This window comes from Podarcis tiliguerta (assembly GCF_965153285.1).
Source record: "Podarcis tiliguerta genome assembly, chromosome: 7".
NCBI lineage: Eukaryota > Metazoa > Chordata > Lepidosauria > Squamata > Lacertidae > Podarcis > Podarcis tiliguerta.
In genome coordinates this window covers 15,427,796-15,443,944 of record NC_139540.1, presented here as the reverse complement: position 1 = coordinate 15,443,944, position 16,149 = coordinate 15,427,796, and the positions used below count along the sequence as shown (strand labels likewise).

Here is a 16,149-nt window from a genome sequence, read left to right as displayed (position 1 = left end):
GCCAAAAGTGCTAAAATAAGCTTCAAAGAACCGTGGTCCAAGCCTCTTGCCTTTCGTACGCAAAAATAGATGTGGAAACATTTATACGGTGTCCATACAGTCTGCTTAGCACCAGATCTAATTTTAATGTGTCGATTCCTTGTTTGGGTCCAAACTGACAGTGATCTAACTGCATGTAACATGCTGATCGCATAGCAAGTGACACTCATGAGAACTATATTCTCCTTGTCTCTTCCTCAGAAACCAGTTATGGCTTGGAATAATAGGAAGTTCCAGTCATGGTCGTGGGATATGTAGCTAGAAGCCTGAGCTATATATACTGTACATAGTGACAGTTCAGATCCCGGTTGCTCTTCAGAAAATGTTGCTAGAGAGCAGAGGGTCAACTTGGATTCCCTAGTCAGGAGTGAGTGAATGTCATGGACTGGCTGGAAGTGGTGGAAGGCAACAGCTGGGGAACCCCCTAGGGAACCCCAAAGTGCAGAAGAATCAAAGCCAGGGCGTTGGTGGTGGGACAACAATGAGTGGTCAGAGGGAGAAGAGGGGGCAGATGGGGAGGAGGAGGTGTCGGAAGCTGAAGAGGCAACAGGGTTTAGTGAGCAGGAAGAGGCTGTGGCAGAGAGCAGTCCAGACTCAGAGGCAGGAGAGGAGAAGGGCCAGAAGACGGAGATGGTATGGCCTGCAATATGAGCAGGCCTGCAATGCTCGGGGACAGCCTTGTAGCTGCCACGAAGTCCTGATGTGCTGGTCCCGGGGGCTAACTGAGAGGCGAGGTCTGATTCCAGTCCGAGGTCGATGGTGTGGTATGGAGGCTGTCCATCAAAGCTGTAGCTGGGTCCAAGGCAGGGAGTCGGGTGGGGTCAGGAACTCTGGCAGAAGAGCAGGACAGGGTGCATGCAGGAACAGGCTACCAACAATGTTGCTCCGGCAACCTGAGACTGGGGCTGACTGGCTTTTATCTGCCCCAAGGCATAGGGCGACCCCAGTCCACAGGTGACTCACCTCTCCTGGCCTGGAGGCGAGCACTCCTCCTGCAGGAACTTAGTTCCCTCTGCCTTTCTGCCCTGAGCCTTTGCAGCTCAGGAGAGGCTGGAGGGTTACCGGACCCAGAGGCAACCTCCTCTTCCCCTGACGGGGCTGAGAGTGGAGCACCTGCAGGCAATGCGTCCTCCATCACCTCAGGGGCCTCCACCACCTCAGCTGGTGCCTGCACCTGAGATCCAGCACAGGTGAGGACCCTTCAGGCTCAGGCCCCAGCCGCGGCTCAGCTGGTTCTGGAGGTGGGGACCCCTGTGCAGGCTGGGATTCCTCAGGTTCAGCCTCTGAGTCTGAATCCCAGACCATCACACCTGAGCCCAGTCCCCCAATAAAATAACACAAGGGTACTCCACCATGTTCAAGACCTCCTCCACCAGTTTAGGCAGGAAAACTATAGAGCAACTACAATGTAGTTCAAGCAAATATTGAGGGGGAGGCCTTTTGAGTTCCTCACTGTAGTGCTTCAGCTATGGAGCATATTTGGCAGAAGAAGAAAATCCCAGGCCAGGAAGCTCATACCAACAGATCCCGAAGAGCCCTCAGCATCCATCCTCCTGGTTGCCCATGCTTGCTTGGGCTGGTGGCAATTGTACTTCAGCAACATCTGCAGGGCCAAAGGTTCCCCAGCCTTGCTAGAAATATATAGGGACAGTAAAAAAAAAAAAAGTCTTAGATACCAGTCACCACATTTGCACCTCAGATCACGATGTTTGAACCTCCTGCTACACTTACCTGTGCATGTATATATTACAGCATACATCCACAACGTTTTCCTGTAGCTCTGGATGTAGTTAACGTAACTTTTGGCAGCTGGGTATCACAAATAATGTGGTAATGAGAAGCTTGTTAACACTTATGTGGAAGAATTATTCCTGGCTGCTGCCGACATTCAAACTCATTTAATAGACACACTGGAGTGTGTTTATTTGTTTTAACATATGGCACTGGAAAACTGATTCCGTGTTTCCTCGTGTTTTTATTTTCCATCAGGCCAAGAACTAGTCTCACCATCTGCCAGGCCTACAACAGTTTTTTTAAAGTACTTTGAGTGTGTCTCTGTTGGAGAGTTAAACTTGTGTAACCATCATCTCTCCTTTGCCACTAACTCCGGTCATTTTAGTTCTGTGACGGAACCTAGAGATCTCTAGCAGAGGATACATGGGCTGAAGCAAGGACAGTTAAGCTGGAATAAAATCAAAATTCTAAGGACGTTCACACTCAGTATGTGTGTACAGTCATACCTCGGGTTACAGACCCTTCAGGTTGTGTTTTTTTCGGGTTACGGACTGCTGCTGCAGGTTGCGAACACTGCGGGTTGCGAACGTGCATCGCACACATATCACGTTCGCAACCCGAGCATCCACTGTACTTGAGCTGAAACGCTTGTATAGTTATTCACATGAGCGTACACTCCGAGTACCTGTGTACACAGTACCCGAGCTGTGCAAACTAACAAGTGTGCGTTCTTTCACACAAACACTTGTACATGGGTAGAGACAGCTGTGTTCAGTGTGATGTGTGAAGAAGCCTATTGTCTGCCCTCCTTTTTCCATTCTCAGACTGTCCTTGTGTTTTCTTTATTAAATTTTCCTATTCAGGTCTATATTTGCTGCTGCTTCCATGATCTCCAGACACCAGAGAGCGAGCTACTTTTTAAATGAAAGGGGGGAAGGGGGGAACAGGGCCTGGAAATTCTCCGAAAGAAGACCTCCACCACATCTGGCTTCCCTGTGGCTCCCGTCTTGTGTATAATTGTGTTTTCCTAGTAGTGTCAGGGGAAGCGGGGACATTGCTCACTTTCCAAAAGAGATGCCAAGGCTCAGGCCTGTGTGGGAGTCTTGCCATCTTCCCTGGAAGGAAGCCTGCTTGCTTCTTAATTCTAAATGCTTCTAATTCTTAGTTGTTGCTTTTTTAAGGCTAGCGTATTTCAAATGGAAAGATGCTTCTTCTGGAGCATGGGTAGGCAACCTAAGGCCCAGGGGCCAGATCCAGCCCAACTGCCTTCTCAATCCGGCCGGCGGACGGTCCGGGAATCAGCGTGTTTCTACATGAGTAGAATGTGTGCTTTTATTTAAAAGGCATCTCTGGGTTATTTGTGGGGCATAGGAATTCATTCATTCCACACACACACACACACACACAAATAGTCCGTGTTAAGTTGTGGGTGAACATATCAGACGACACAGCGATTCTCCAAACAGCTCTTGTTTATTCACAGGTCAGAACAGAACTGAACTGAAGGGTTCAGCCAGCCTGCTTATATAGAGCTCCAGTACAACGTAACTGTAACAACTTTCTGTAACTATCCAATCACTGAACATCACTTTCAATCCCTTATTTGCATATGTGGACCTGAACTATCTATAGTATCCCCCTGCTGGCCCAGGGTGAGAACCTCAGTACTTAACAGTCCGGCCCCCTACAAGGTCTGAGGGACAGTGGACTGCCCCCCTGCTGAAAAAGTTTGCTGACCCCTGTTCTGGAGCAATAAGGCAACCCCCCCCCCCCCTTTCCAACGTTGCTCCCCATGCATTGCTAGACCTCTGTGGTTATTTGATGGGCAGGCACTTCCTCATGCAAATTGTAACTGAACCATAAGGTGGAAATCAAAATAAGCGCCGGCCCTACTATTAGGCAACTGATTTTGTGTGCCGTGAAAGAGCAGGACATTTTTAGTTGTAATAATAATAATAATGTTATATTTTTACTGACAGGGCACGGGAAAAACACTTGTGGGATGTCCTGCCTCAGGTGCCACAATAACTTGACTATTTTGCTGCCTTTGATATTACATACCTTGACTTTGCCTCAGGCGACAATGTCTCTTGAGCCAGCCCTGAATCCAAAATATGCTTACCTGAAAGTTTAACTCCATCCAAATCTATAGGACTTATCAGAGGATGCGAGACTGTGAAATATGACATCCCCCCCCCCCCACATTTTAATACAAAGGGCAAAACTCCCTCTCCCACTCTGAAAATCCAGCTTGCAACTCCCATGCCACCTTCATATTGTTTACACACACACACACACACACACACACACACACACCGATGTAGCAGAAGCAACTATCGTCCTATCCATACAAACATTCAAAGCACATGGCTTTCCCCAAAGAATCCTGGGAACTGTAGTTTATCCCTCACAGAGCTACGATTCTCAGTACCTTTAAGAAACTACAGCTCCCAGGAGTCTTTGGGGGAAAGATGGTGCCTTAAACGTACGATGTTTATGCACTTGAGCAAATATGCAGTCAGCACAGTATATCAGTGTAAATTCAGACTTTCTGCAACTGCAGTATAAGCACAAGCATCTTCTAGTTGTATTGTTTTACAGTGCAATGCTATGCATATCTACTCGGATATCTGTACACTTTAATGGGACTTAATTCCAGGCAAGTGATTGTAATATTACAGTCTTGGGCACTAAAATACCAAATGTCAACCGCAAAAGAATAACATGGCAGGGCATGTGAAATAAAACTGAGTAAACAACATTAAAATTATGGTATAAGGAGAAACTGGGGGAAATATAATATTTTACATCTCTAGTAATGCTAACATGTACTGACACAAACTTCAGTTTCGGGGGGGCAGAGAGAGGAAGGGAAAGGCACTTTGTAGATGCTCTGAGGTAATTCTGTTCTGTTAAAAAGGGGTGTGGCTACAGATAGCAGAGGGAAGTGTAAAATGGAAGTGAGGATACAAGGCCAGCGATACCTTCAAAAGATGTTTTTTTTTTATTATTTTTTAGCTGACACCACTCTGATACGAGCTTTTTCTTTCCAGCTTGTAATGTTGAGGCAGATGCTATGCAAAGATTTCTCACGGCGTGATATTGCTTGGTTCACAGGCTCAGACTGCATGAAGAAAAGATAATTAAAGATCGGAGACATCACCTGAAGACGTATCCAAACTGCTTCGTTGCCAAAGAACTGATTGACTGGCTGATTGATCACAAGGAGGCCTCTGACAGGGAGACTGCAATTAAACTAGTGCAAAAATTACTGGATCGTAGCATCATTCACCACGGTGGGTGGAAAGAAGCAGCACACCCAAGCCCATAGCCAGAAACTATAGTTAAGGGTGCAGGCAGGTCTGACCTGGTGATCGTCGTGTGTTGTTAGTCAATATGAAAGAACATATTTAACATGCGTTATTTTAGGGCCAAATCAAACATTGCATTATTCACATTTTTTAAAAGAAATAAAAGCCCTGTTTATTTTGAAGAAAAAGCAGCTGGATTAAATCATCATTTATTTATTTTTAAATTTTATGTTCTTTATTGAAAAAGTATAAAATTATAAGTGAACAAGGTAAAATAAGGCAAGACGTGACAAGCATAATAAAGATAAAATAAACCCATGTAGAAAACATTTTTAAAATAAACATTACAGGATTGTTATTGTAGTTACCTTAAACGCACATTATAAAACACACAGTATAAAAATGAATTCCAAAAATCATTAAATTTGTCCATGACAAGTCTACGTTTATACATGACTTGTTCATGTGTTGCAAGTTTGTGCATATTTTCTATCCATTTGTTGAAGGGAGTGTATATATATATCTGGGAGGGGTTCGTTGGGAGGTTGGTTGGAGTGGGAGTGAATTGGGATAGAGTCTGTGGTTAGGTTGAGTTAGTGTAGCGAAATAAGCTGAGTCAGGAACAGCTAGGAGCTAGGAAGACAAGTAAATATCTGAGAGGTGGTTTAGTGAGTGAGAGCAGGTGGCGAAAGTTATAGGTCTGGATAGGTACCCCATGATTGTAATTGACCGAGACTGTTTATGAAACCACACGCTTGTTAAACTGCAATAAATAAACACAAGTTTATGTTACAATTTAACCCTGACTGGACTCGGTATTTTACCAGGTAGGGCCTGGGTAGTGGCAGCGAGAAATAAAGTGGTGGCACAGGGATCAATAGACGGTGAAACGTCCGGGGACCCTGTGTGATCGCCACAATGAGGATTAGATGTTATTCTGTTTCCGTGTTGCGCTGGTTTTAATATGTGTTATTTATTTATTGTTGTATGCTGCTTTGAGTTACTTTTGTGGGGGGAAAGTGACTTATAGGTTCAATAAATAAATAAAGTGGAATAGAACTAGAATTCTTCTCTTTCTCCTTCAGCCTGTAAACTTTGCACAAATTACTATTTGTGGGTTACCGGAGTCAGTGTAGCAGTTAGAGGATCAGGGAGACTTAAACTTAAGTCCCCACTCAACTACAAAGCTCTGTTATCCTTCAGCTTATCACACAGGGCGCTATGAAGATAAAATGGTGGGGGACACAGAACAATGAAACACCACCCCATGCTCCTTAGTGGAAGGGTGGGGTAAAAATGCAATAAACTATAATCAACAGATTTTTTTTAAAAAGGTCAGTAATTCCCTCCACCTATAAATGGCTGCTGATAATACAATAAAGTGGGAATACCGTGTAGCGCTTCACAAACTAAGTTTTTTTTTAACAAAGTACAATAAAAGGTCAATCGTTTTTGTGGTTTATCTGAAGCCTGTTTTTTTGTAAAGGAAAACAATGCTTTAGTATCTGCATTGCTTCCAGATTCATAATGATGATTACTGCAAGTTCTTGATGTGAAGTGTTTACTATTTCTTCTTCTTCTGGGTTTTGCACTTCAGTTTGCGATGAGCATAAGGAATTCAAGGACCTCAAACTTTTCTACCGCTTTCGGAAAGATGATGGAACGTTCCCACTTGACAACGAAGTGAAGGCATTCATGAGAGGACAGAGGCTCTATGAAAAGTAGGTGGCACACAGAACGTTGACAGTGTTAGCTGCTCTTTATCGGCTTGCGTTGATTAACAACTAGAAAAATGGTCCTACATTCGTAGGTTCTTGCTGAATTGCATTATCCTTTATTAAGAACGCCATCTTCCATCTCCTCAGTTTTCCCAAGAGAAAGGTTATACTGACAGAGATGAGTCCTGAGCATATAATTAAGATTTGAAACAGATGGTTGGATGGAGATTCTGAATATCCTGTCAGATTATATGGGTCAAATAACAGAGGAGTTTGCCACCTGCGACGAGGTCCATGTCATATTTGCTCAGACTGAAGGGGTTGTTTGCAGCATGCCTGATTTAGGCGCAAGTAGCAACAAGTACAACATGTGAGCTGACATTTACTGGAAATGGATATGCAAAAGGTGAACAGATTGGTCAATTCATGAGGGGTGTTGTGGTACAAAACACTAGCATCCATGAGCAGCACACGTGGCTCTTTCAGGTGCAAGGAACAGAGTGAATTTTTTTTAATTTGTCTGACTGCAGCTAGGGATGGATCAACGTGTCAGCTTTGTTTCCTCTCATTTTCTCGTTTCCACAAGCTTAAGTTCTGTCCCCTGCGTTACTCTGCAATTTTTCTAAGTCCTCAAGACAATGCACCAGCATTTTAGTGTGAATTTCTCATTAACATGCACGTTTGTATGGAATTTTGCCTAATATATGCAAAACATATGCAAAATATATGCAAAACAATTTCCCCTGAAACAAAGCATTTTTCTGTGTTACTCTTACCAATAAACCAAAAGATACCTCAGGTCCCAAATGCCATATATAACCAACTTAAAGGTAAAGGTAAAGGTACCCCTGACGGTTAGGTCCAGTCACGGACAACTCTGGGGTTGTGGCGCTCATCTCGCTTTATAGGCCGAGGGAGCCAGCATTTGTCCGCAGACAGTTTTTCCGAGTCATGTGGCCAGGATGACTAAGCCGCTTCTGGCATACCAGTGCAGCCCACTAAAATGCCGATTACCTTACCGCTGGAGCGGTACCTATTTGTCTACTTGCACTCTGAGGTGCTTTCGAACTGCTAGGTTGGCAGGAGCTGGGACCAAACAACGGAAGCTCACCCCGCAACAGGGATTCGAACCGCTGACCTTCCAATTGGCAAGCCCTAGGCTCTGTGGTTTAGACCACAGCGCCACCCGCGTCCATAACCAACTTAGAAATAGCAAAACAGCGAAGGGCCTTCACTTTGGCCCGATGCCAGGCCCTCCCCTCAGCTATCCAGGAAGTGGAAGGTACCATAGGAGGAGAGGAAATGCCCTTGTGCCTCAGGGCAACTAGAAACTACAGAAAATGTCTTCTTCCACTGCCAATATTATGGAGACGTATGAGTCAGGTTCTTCCTGCCAATACTACACAAATTCCCTGGACAGACAGAGCAACTCTACACCCACTTGCTACTTCAAGACGCATACCCAGACGTAACATACACAGCAGCCAGATTTTGCGCTGCTATGATGGACATTCGCCGAAGAATGGTTTGGGTCACGCACCTGACCTAAACTGAAGGCTCATATGTAAGACCCGTGCCCTCTCTTGCACCCTTCCCTTCCATAGTTATTTTAGCAACTGCTTGCTTTCAACCTTCTAGCTGATTTTAAGGCTCCCTCACGCATCCCCTTAAGTCACCCCTTTTATCTGTTTTATTTCCTAAATTCCTGTGTTTTCTTTTTTAACTTACACGGGTCTGTGACCGTCATAAAGTTGTTGTTGGTGATATTTGTAGCAATATATGCATGGACTCTTTACCCCAGTTTTTGCATTCTTGTACATGTTACTTGCTTGGGGAACTGCATGGCATGTACTTGCCCTCAGAGGGGAAAAATGCATGTGAGAATGAAAGAAAGTAGGTGCTTTGTAACACTGAGAATTGCATTCCAGAGCTGTCTCAAATAGTGGTTTGTCTGTCAGATGTCCTCAGGAATCTTACCTAGCATAACAGAAATGGCTAATCCGTGTAATGATGGGCGATATACAAATTTTAATAATAAGGATGTTGAGGATGTTTGCCCCTAGTAAGGGACTGTAGGAGATCAGAATAGGGCTTGGGAAATACAGTGGTACCTTGGGTTAAGAACTTAATTCGTTCTGGAGGTCCATTCTTAACCTGAAACTGTTCTTAACGTGAGGTACCACTTTAGCTAATGGGGCCTCCCGCTACGACCGTACGATTTCTGTTCTCATCCTGAAGCAAAGTTCTTAACCCGAGGTACTATTTCTGGGTTAGCGAAGTCTGTAACCTGAAGCGTCTGTAACCCGAGGTGCCACTGTAAAAGCAAGAAGCTGTGGCCTTTACCAGATGTTGTTGTTGTTTAGTCGTGTCCGACTTTTCATGATCCCATGGACCAGAGCACGCCAGGCACTCCTGTCTTCCACTGCCTTCCGTAGTTTGGTCAAACTCATGCTGGTAGCTTTGATAGCACTGTCCAACCATCTCATCTTCTGTCATCCCCTTCTCCTTGTGCCCTCCATCTTTTCCAACATCAGGTCTTTTCCAGAGAGTCTTCTCTTCTCATGAGGTGGCCAAAGTATTGGAGCCTCAGCTTCACGATCTGTCCTTCCAGTGAGCACTCAGGGCAGATTTCCTTCAGAATGCATAGGTTTGATCTTCTTGCAGTCCATGGGACTCTCAAGAGTCTCCTCCAGCACCATAATTCCAAAGCATCAATTCTTCGGTGATCAGCCTTCTTTATGGTCCAGCTCTCACTTCCATACATCACTACTGGGTGATACAGTCACCAGATAGGGGATTGTAAATCTTTAGGCACAGAGACAGAAAACAAGTACGGTAGGTCAGTTGTTATTCATCTGGTCACCAGTGGTAAGTAAATATCTTTGCCAGGCCACCAGGTAACAAAGCCATGATCAAGTGGATGTAAGCTGGCTGTCAGGTTTAGCGTTTTTCCCACACAAGAAATGGAACACTGGCAGTTTAAATAGATGAGGTTTATTTCTCAATAACAGGCTTATAGCAGTCCAAGTTTCCACAACACATCCTTCACTGTCGGAGTCAGTTGACTCGACTAGCTTCTGACCCCTCTCAATGCCAGATATACGCCACGTCCTTCCCACCTTCTGCTCTAATCGCTTGCTCCGCCTCCTACTTCTTGGCAACTCAGGTGCAGCCAATTCCTCCTCCTCTGGAGGTGGAGACTCAGGTGCAGCAAATTCCTCTTCCTCTGGAGATTCCTCTCTGCTGGGCGTGTCCCTGATACTGACTGTATTTTTCAGGTGGTTTCTGTTCTTTCAGGTAGTTGACTCACAGCAGATGGTAAACAAATAAGTGGGTTAGTAAAACACTGAGAAGGATAGTGACTTTTTGGATATATGTGTGAGGCAGACAGACGAGTCGGGTAGCTGTTGTTTTTATTTTGTTTTCATTTAGATTATGAATTTCATGGTTTTATGTTCTGATTTTATTCTGTGAACTGCCCTGAGAGCTGCGGGTATAGGGTGGTATATAAATTCAGTGAATAATTTAATAAGAAGAGCATGAGGAAACTGCGATAATGGTTCCTCAGTCCAAGTAGGATTGATGTGCTTTTTGTTTGTTTGTTTTTGTTTTAAATTTCCCTTCTTTTTGTGTTTGTCTTCTCGTTCCATTTGTTTGCAGCAGCCAGTGAAACAAATTTCCCTTGCTTTTCAAATGTCAAACACAGCAAATGGAAGGACATGCTGTGTTTTCAATACACTTCCCTAATGCCATAGAAGAATGTTTTCATAAACAGAGGGAAATTGCAAGGCTTAATGGCTGTGGTTAAAGTTAGATGTTCCAACTTGGAACTCAGCCTAAAAGAGATGGGAAAGATGCTCTCTGCTCCAGTGCTAAAAGCCAGAAAGATCCTTCAGATTCTCCCTTCCCCACCTACTTCAAATAACAGTGTTCTAAATAGTGCATGGCGACCACAGGAATTTTTAATGTAAAGGAAGGCCTGTGTGTTCTCCATAGGTTTTAAGACAAGCCAAATTCTACAGCAAGGAAACGTGTTTTCTGCGCTCAGAATAAATGCATACATGTTATGTAAGCATTAATTTCATTAATATGAACTAATATTGAATTCATATTCAATAAACTAATATTAACTAATATTTAAATAAACGAATATTTGTTTCAGTGTGATCAGTCCAACCACTGATTTGTCTAGCCCAAGGTCTAAGAAAGAGTTTTTTCCTATGCTATGTGGGCCCTTTTTAAAAAAGGAGATCGAACCTACAACCTTTCATATGTTGTAAACTGCCCTGTGGTCTTTATTTTTTGAAGGGCAGTCCTGTTTACGAACAATTCGGTTTACGAACTCTGCAAAACCGGAAGTAGTGTCGCTGTTTGAGAACTTTACTTTGGTCTAAGAACGGAATCCGAACAGTGGAATGGCACCGGTGGCGGGAGGCCTCATTAGGGAAAGTGTGCCTTGGTTTAAGAATGGTTTCGGTTTAAGAACGGACTTCCGGAACGGATTAAGTTCGTAAACCGAGGTACCACTGTATATGCATTTTAAAACTAGAGTAAATAATAACAAAATAGTGGAAAACCATCTCAGGTTTAGTCTTTGAGTGCCAGTAAATACTGTGATAGTGTGTGTCTTTAATATAATTTTCGGTTTCAGTTAGTTTATTCCCTTTCCACACACACACCCCAGGACTGCAAACTACCCATGTGTAGTCATTACATTCTCTGTTTTTGTGGCAGTCAGCTTTCTTTTGGCTGATGTTCTATGCCCTATCTGGTGATGTGAGGCCTTAAAGACTACACTGGATGAAACAGTCATTAGGGAATAACTGTGTGTTAAAAGGGGAAGTAGACAGGATGACTTAACAGGCTTTTCCATTTGAAAGATTCCCATGATGCTGTTTTATCATCTGAGACTGTACAAAATCTGCTTACTAACAGCACTTTTAAATCCACTTTGTCAGGCTACCTGCAAACACTTTGTCAAGGCAGATGGAGCAGAGCTGTCTAACATACAAAAATCCCATGTATCTCCTGTTATACGTTAGAGCTGTGGCTACAGGTGGCCTTCAGCCTAATTTCATGCAGGCCCTTGCAGGTGGTCAGTTCAGGTTTGTGTGAGTTATGCCATCAGCACCCATTAATGCCACTCCACACCACTGGATGTGACCCCCAAGCAAACTTTTAATGTGGGTCAAGAGTGCTTCATAACAAGAAGGTTTCCCACTCCTGCTCTAGAATGACCAAAAATTAAAAGCAGAATGAAGATGGGATCCTGCTTGATTTTTAATTATTGGGATCACTGGGGGGTGGGAACAGGTTTTGTGCAGTACGGAAAAAAACACTGATGGTCTCCAAGTGTATATCCCTTGACTTCCTACAAAAGTCTTAACTAAGTCTCAACTAGGGCCAGGGCCTTTTCAGTACTGGCCCTGACTTGGTGGAACGCTCTGTCACAAGAGACTAGGGCCCCGGGGGACATCTTTTCGCAGGGCCTGCAAAACAGAGCTATTCCGCCTGGCCTTTGGTTTGGACTCAGTCTGACCCTTATGTTTTCCCTCACGGTTTTGATCCATGGGCTACTTTTAAAATGAGGCTGCATGTTAAATTGCATTTTAACCTGTATTTTAAATTGCCCCCCCCATTATGTTTTTACTGTAATTTTACTGGTGTTAGCCACCCTGAGCCCGGCTCTGGCCAGGGAGGGAGGTGTATAAATAGAATTTATTATTATTTTTTAATAATAATAATAATAATAATAATAATAATAATAATAAGTGATTTCTTGCCATTCACCCCTATGTGCATGAAATGTGAGATGAAAAGCACTGCATTTGGGGGGCCAATTTAACGTTAAGGGCAAACCTGCCCCCCTCCCTGCCCCGTACTGACACTTGCAAGAGTTCCCATGGGAAATGCAACAGGTCTGTCTGTAGCCGCTCTGAGCCCGGCCTTGGCTGGGGAGGGTGGGGTATAAATAAAAAATTATTATTATTATTATTATTATTATTATTACTCCAAGCACAACACAATGCCCATTCAGCCTTAGAATCATAGAATCATAGAGTTGGAAGAGACCACAAGGGCCATCGAGTCCAACCCCCTGCCAAGCAGGAAACACCATCAGAGCACTCCTGGCATATGGTTGTCAAGCCTCTGCTTAAAGACCTCCAAAGAAGGAGACTCCACCACACTCCTTGGCAGCAAATTTCACTGTCGAACAGCTCTTACTGTCAGGAAGTTCTTCCTAATGTTTAGGTGGAATCTTCTTTCTTGTCGTTTGGATCCATTGCTCTGTGTCTGCTTCTCTGGAGCAGCAGGAAACAACCTTTCTCCCTCCTCTATGTGACATCCTTTTATATATTTGAACATGGCTATCATATCACCCCTTAACCTCCTCTTCTCCAGGCTAAACATGCCCAGCTCCCTTAGCCGTTCCTCATAAGGCATCGTTTCCAGGCCTTTGACCATTTTGGTTGCCCTCCTCTGGACACGTTCCAGTTTGTCAGTGTCCTTCTTACAGATGCAAGCCCTCCCTACCCATCTACCCCTGCAAAACTAAACATAAAAGAGAGTGTGTGTTCTAACATTGCACCTGTCTCTTAAAATTGCTTATAGAACCTGTTAGGTGGTCTGCTCAGGATCAAGATCAAGACAGGCAGAGAGGGGGGAACTGAAGCCTTTCCTTCTTCCATTCCACTTTCAGTGAGAGTCAACACTCCAAAACTGATGTTGCTGTGAATACCAATGGGATGTGTTTAACATTGTTTATAGTTTGATAGACACACACATGTGAACACACACACACATGTTTACCATGATGGGCATATTTCTACCAATTTTAATTACAGGGCTCATTTGCACAGTGGGCTTGTGTCTGGACAATAAAATCTCCCTGTTGCACCTTGTTTTTTATTTCCTGTTACCATGGCGAGACCATGCATGCTTGAGTAGCTAAAAATTAAACTCTGTTTAAACTCTTTGTCCACTGTTTGGATGTGTCCCCTGTGTGGATAAAACACAGTCAAAACAAGATAGCTTTTGCTAATGTTTATTGGATTTACACATCAGTCTCCAGTTTGCCCCCTGGCAAGAACCTTGTTTTTCCTCCCCTCTTTTCTAAACCCCAGAACATTTTGTCCCTGCCAAAAATTAAGTAGGCATTAGCTATCATCGCATGCAGATGCGTAGCTTCCGAGAGTTTGTGTCTGTGTGTGAAATACATGAATTACATGGGGTAAACAACCTGGATACATGATGCAAGCAGCTAACTAGATTTGCTCAGTAAAGAGGTTTCAAATCACAGTTGATTGTGCTAGCTTTCTGGCCTCAGTTTAGCTTCTCCCCAGAACAGGGACTGTTGAAAGGTGTAATTATCAGACCCCAGCTTCCTCCTGCTGATGGAATAAGAAGGAGAACTGGGGAATCTTGAGGTTACAAAATCAGATAGCAAGCACGGTCACGTCCATAGGGGGAGGGTAGCTGGTTGTAAGGAAGCCTTAAAGGTAAAGGGACCCCTGAACATTAGGTCCAGTCGTGGCCGACTCTGGGGTTGCAGCGCTCATCTCGCTTTATTGGCCGAGGGACCCTGCGTACAGCTTCCGGGTCATGTGGCCAGCATTACTAAGCTGCTTCTGGCAAACCAGAGCAGCGCACGGAAACGCCATTTACCTTCCCGCCAGAGTGGTACCTATTTATCTACTTGCACTTTGAGGTGCTTTCGAACTGCTAGGTTGGCAGGAGCAGGGACCGAGCAACGGGAGCTCACCCTGTCTCGGGGATTTGAACCGCTGACCTGATTGGCAAGTCCTAGGCTCTGTGGTTTAACCCACAGCACACCCCCCCCCCCCCGCGTCCCATAAGGAGGCCTTACCACCCCCAAATAACAACATGGCAGGCATAGGGGGAGTGTAGCTGCTGAAAGCCTTCTGGACCATTTGGTCTCCATTTCAGGATCTAGAGCCTTTTCACCAAATGAAACCAATCCCCTAAAATCAGCTGTGATACACATGGCAAGATTTACAACAATGAATAAAGTTAAACTAAATTATGTCCAGAAAAATCCTTTGGTTAAGAGTATTAAAACCAAGACACACAATATATTTTAGGAGCTTCTCTCTCCCTCTCTCTCTCCCTCTCCCTCTTTCTCTGTGTTGGAAGGCATTCATACTACAGTAGATGAGACTTTATAGGTCAAAAACAGAACTTTTGTTTTGCTCAAAATTTCTCCAATCAGCAGATTCCTTAAAAATATTGCTATTAATTTATGTTTGGATTATCCTTTATTTCTAGCCCCTGTTTTGAGGACTAAATTAAAAGGAATCATTCCCATTGCATCCCATAGACTGAAAGTTAATAAGGCACAATCCCAAGAAATGAGAACTTATATTTTTATTGGAAGGGAGGATGGGGTTTTTCTCCCGAAAAATAACCTCAGACATTTCTGAGGTTCAGTTTCAGATCAATTATTTATTCTTTCTGCTGTAATCTTTCTAGCAATGCATATACACATGTTTTTTATATTAAACTTCCAGGATTAGTGTATAATCCAGTATTCTACTGTTTCCACTCAAATGGGCATGAAATCAGCAATTTTATATCACGAGGGATCGCATAAGTACCATCTTCAGTTTTGCATTTCATTGCTGAGATTTATTTATTTTTAAAAGATTTTTATTGATACCGCAAGAAAAAAGAAAAAAACACAAATACCAAATTACACACAGGAATAACCATAGACACATAATTTTCTTAGCAAACAATAAAACATATATTGGTCTTAACACTAAAGACCCAACCTCCCGTCTACTCCATATTTTGATTTCATATTACTTATTGCCAATACTCACTTTTATCATAATTAAACCTTTTCTTAATATATCTAATTTCTTATATCTACCTTGCAACTATTACTGAAGTTCCTTGAATGCTGCAACTGAGATTTTTTTTAATGTACTGTAAATGTGGATTCCTAGCCTATAATGAATTTCCATAGATTTTGAACAAGTGGTGCTTCAGGTTGGGAGCAGTTTCAGGTTGGGAACGGACCTCCAGAACGAATTGAGTTGTTGATCCGAGGTACCACTGTATTTTACTTTTAAAAGACAACTGAAGGCGACCCTGTTTAGGGAACTTTTTAATGTTAAAAGGTTATTGTATTTTAGTGTTCTGTTGGAAGCCGCCCAGAGTGGCTGGGGAAACCCAACCAGATGGGCAGGGTATAAATAAATTATTATTATTATTATTATTATTATTATTATTATTATTATTATTACATCCTCTCTCTTCCAAGGTCAGATCCTTCACCGACTCCTTCTTTGGAGGTCTTTAAGTAGAGGCTTGACAACCATATG

At 43.4% G+C, this 16,149-nt stretch overlaps 1 protein-coding gene across 3 annotated transcripts in view; it reads left to right on the top strand.

The window, feature by feature from the left end:
• The window catches only part of DEPTOR (DEP domain containing MTOR interacting protein), a 60,410-nt gene that overhangs the window by 9,628 nt on the left and 34,633 nt on the right, over window positions 1-16,149 (top strand). For all 3 annotated transcript variants that reach the window (XM_083450637.1, XM_083450639.1, XM_083450638.1), the window contains 2 exons: window positions 4,891-5,069; window positions 6,682-6,805. In XM_083450637.1, coding sequence (XP_083306763.1) covers window positions 4,891-5,069; window positions 6,682-6,805 — 303 coding nt within the window. The remainder of the gene's footprint in view (window positions 1-4,890; window positions 5,070-6,681; window positions 6,806-16,149) is intronic.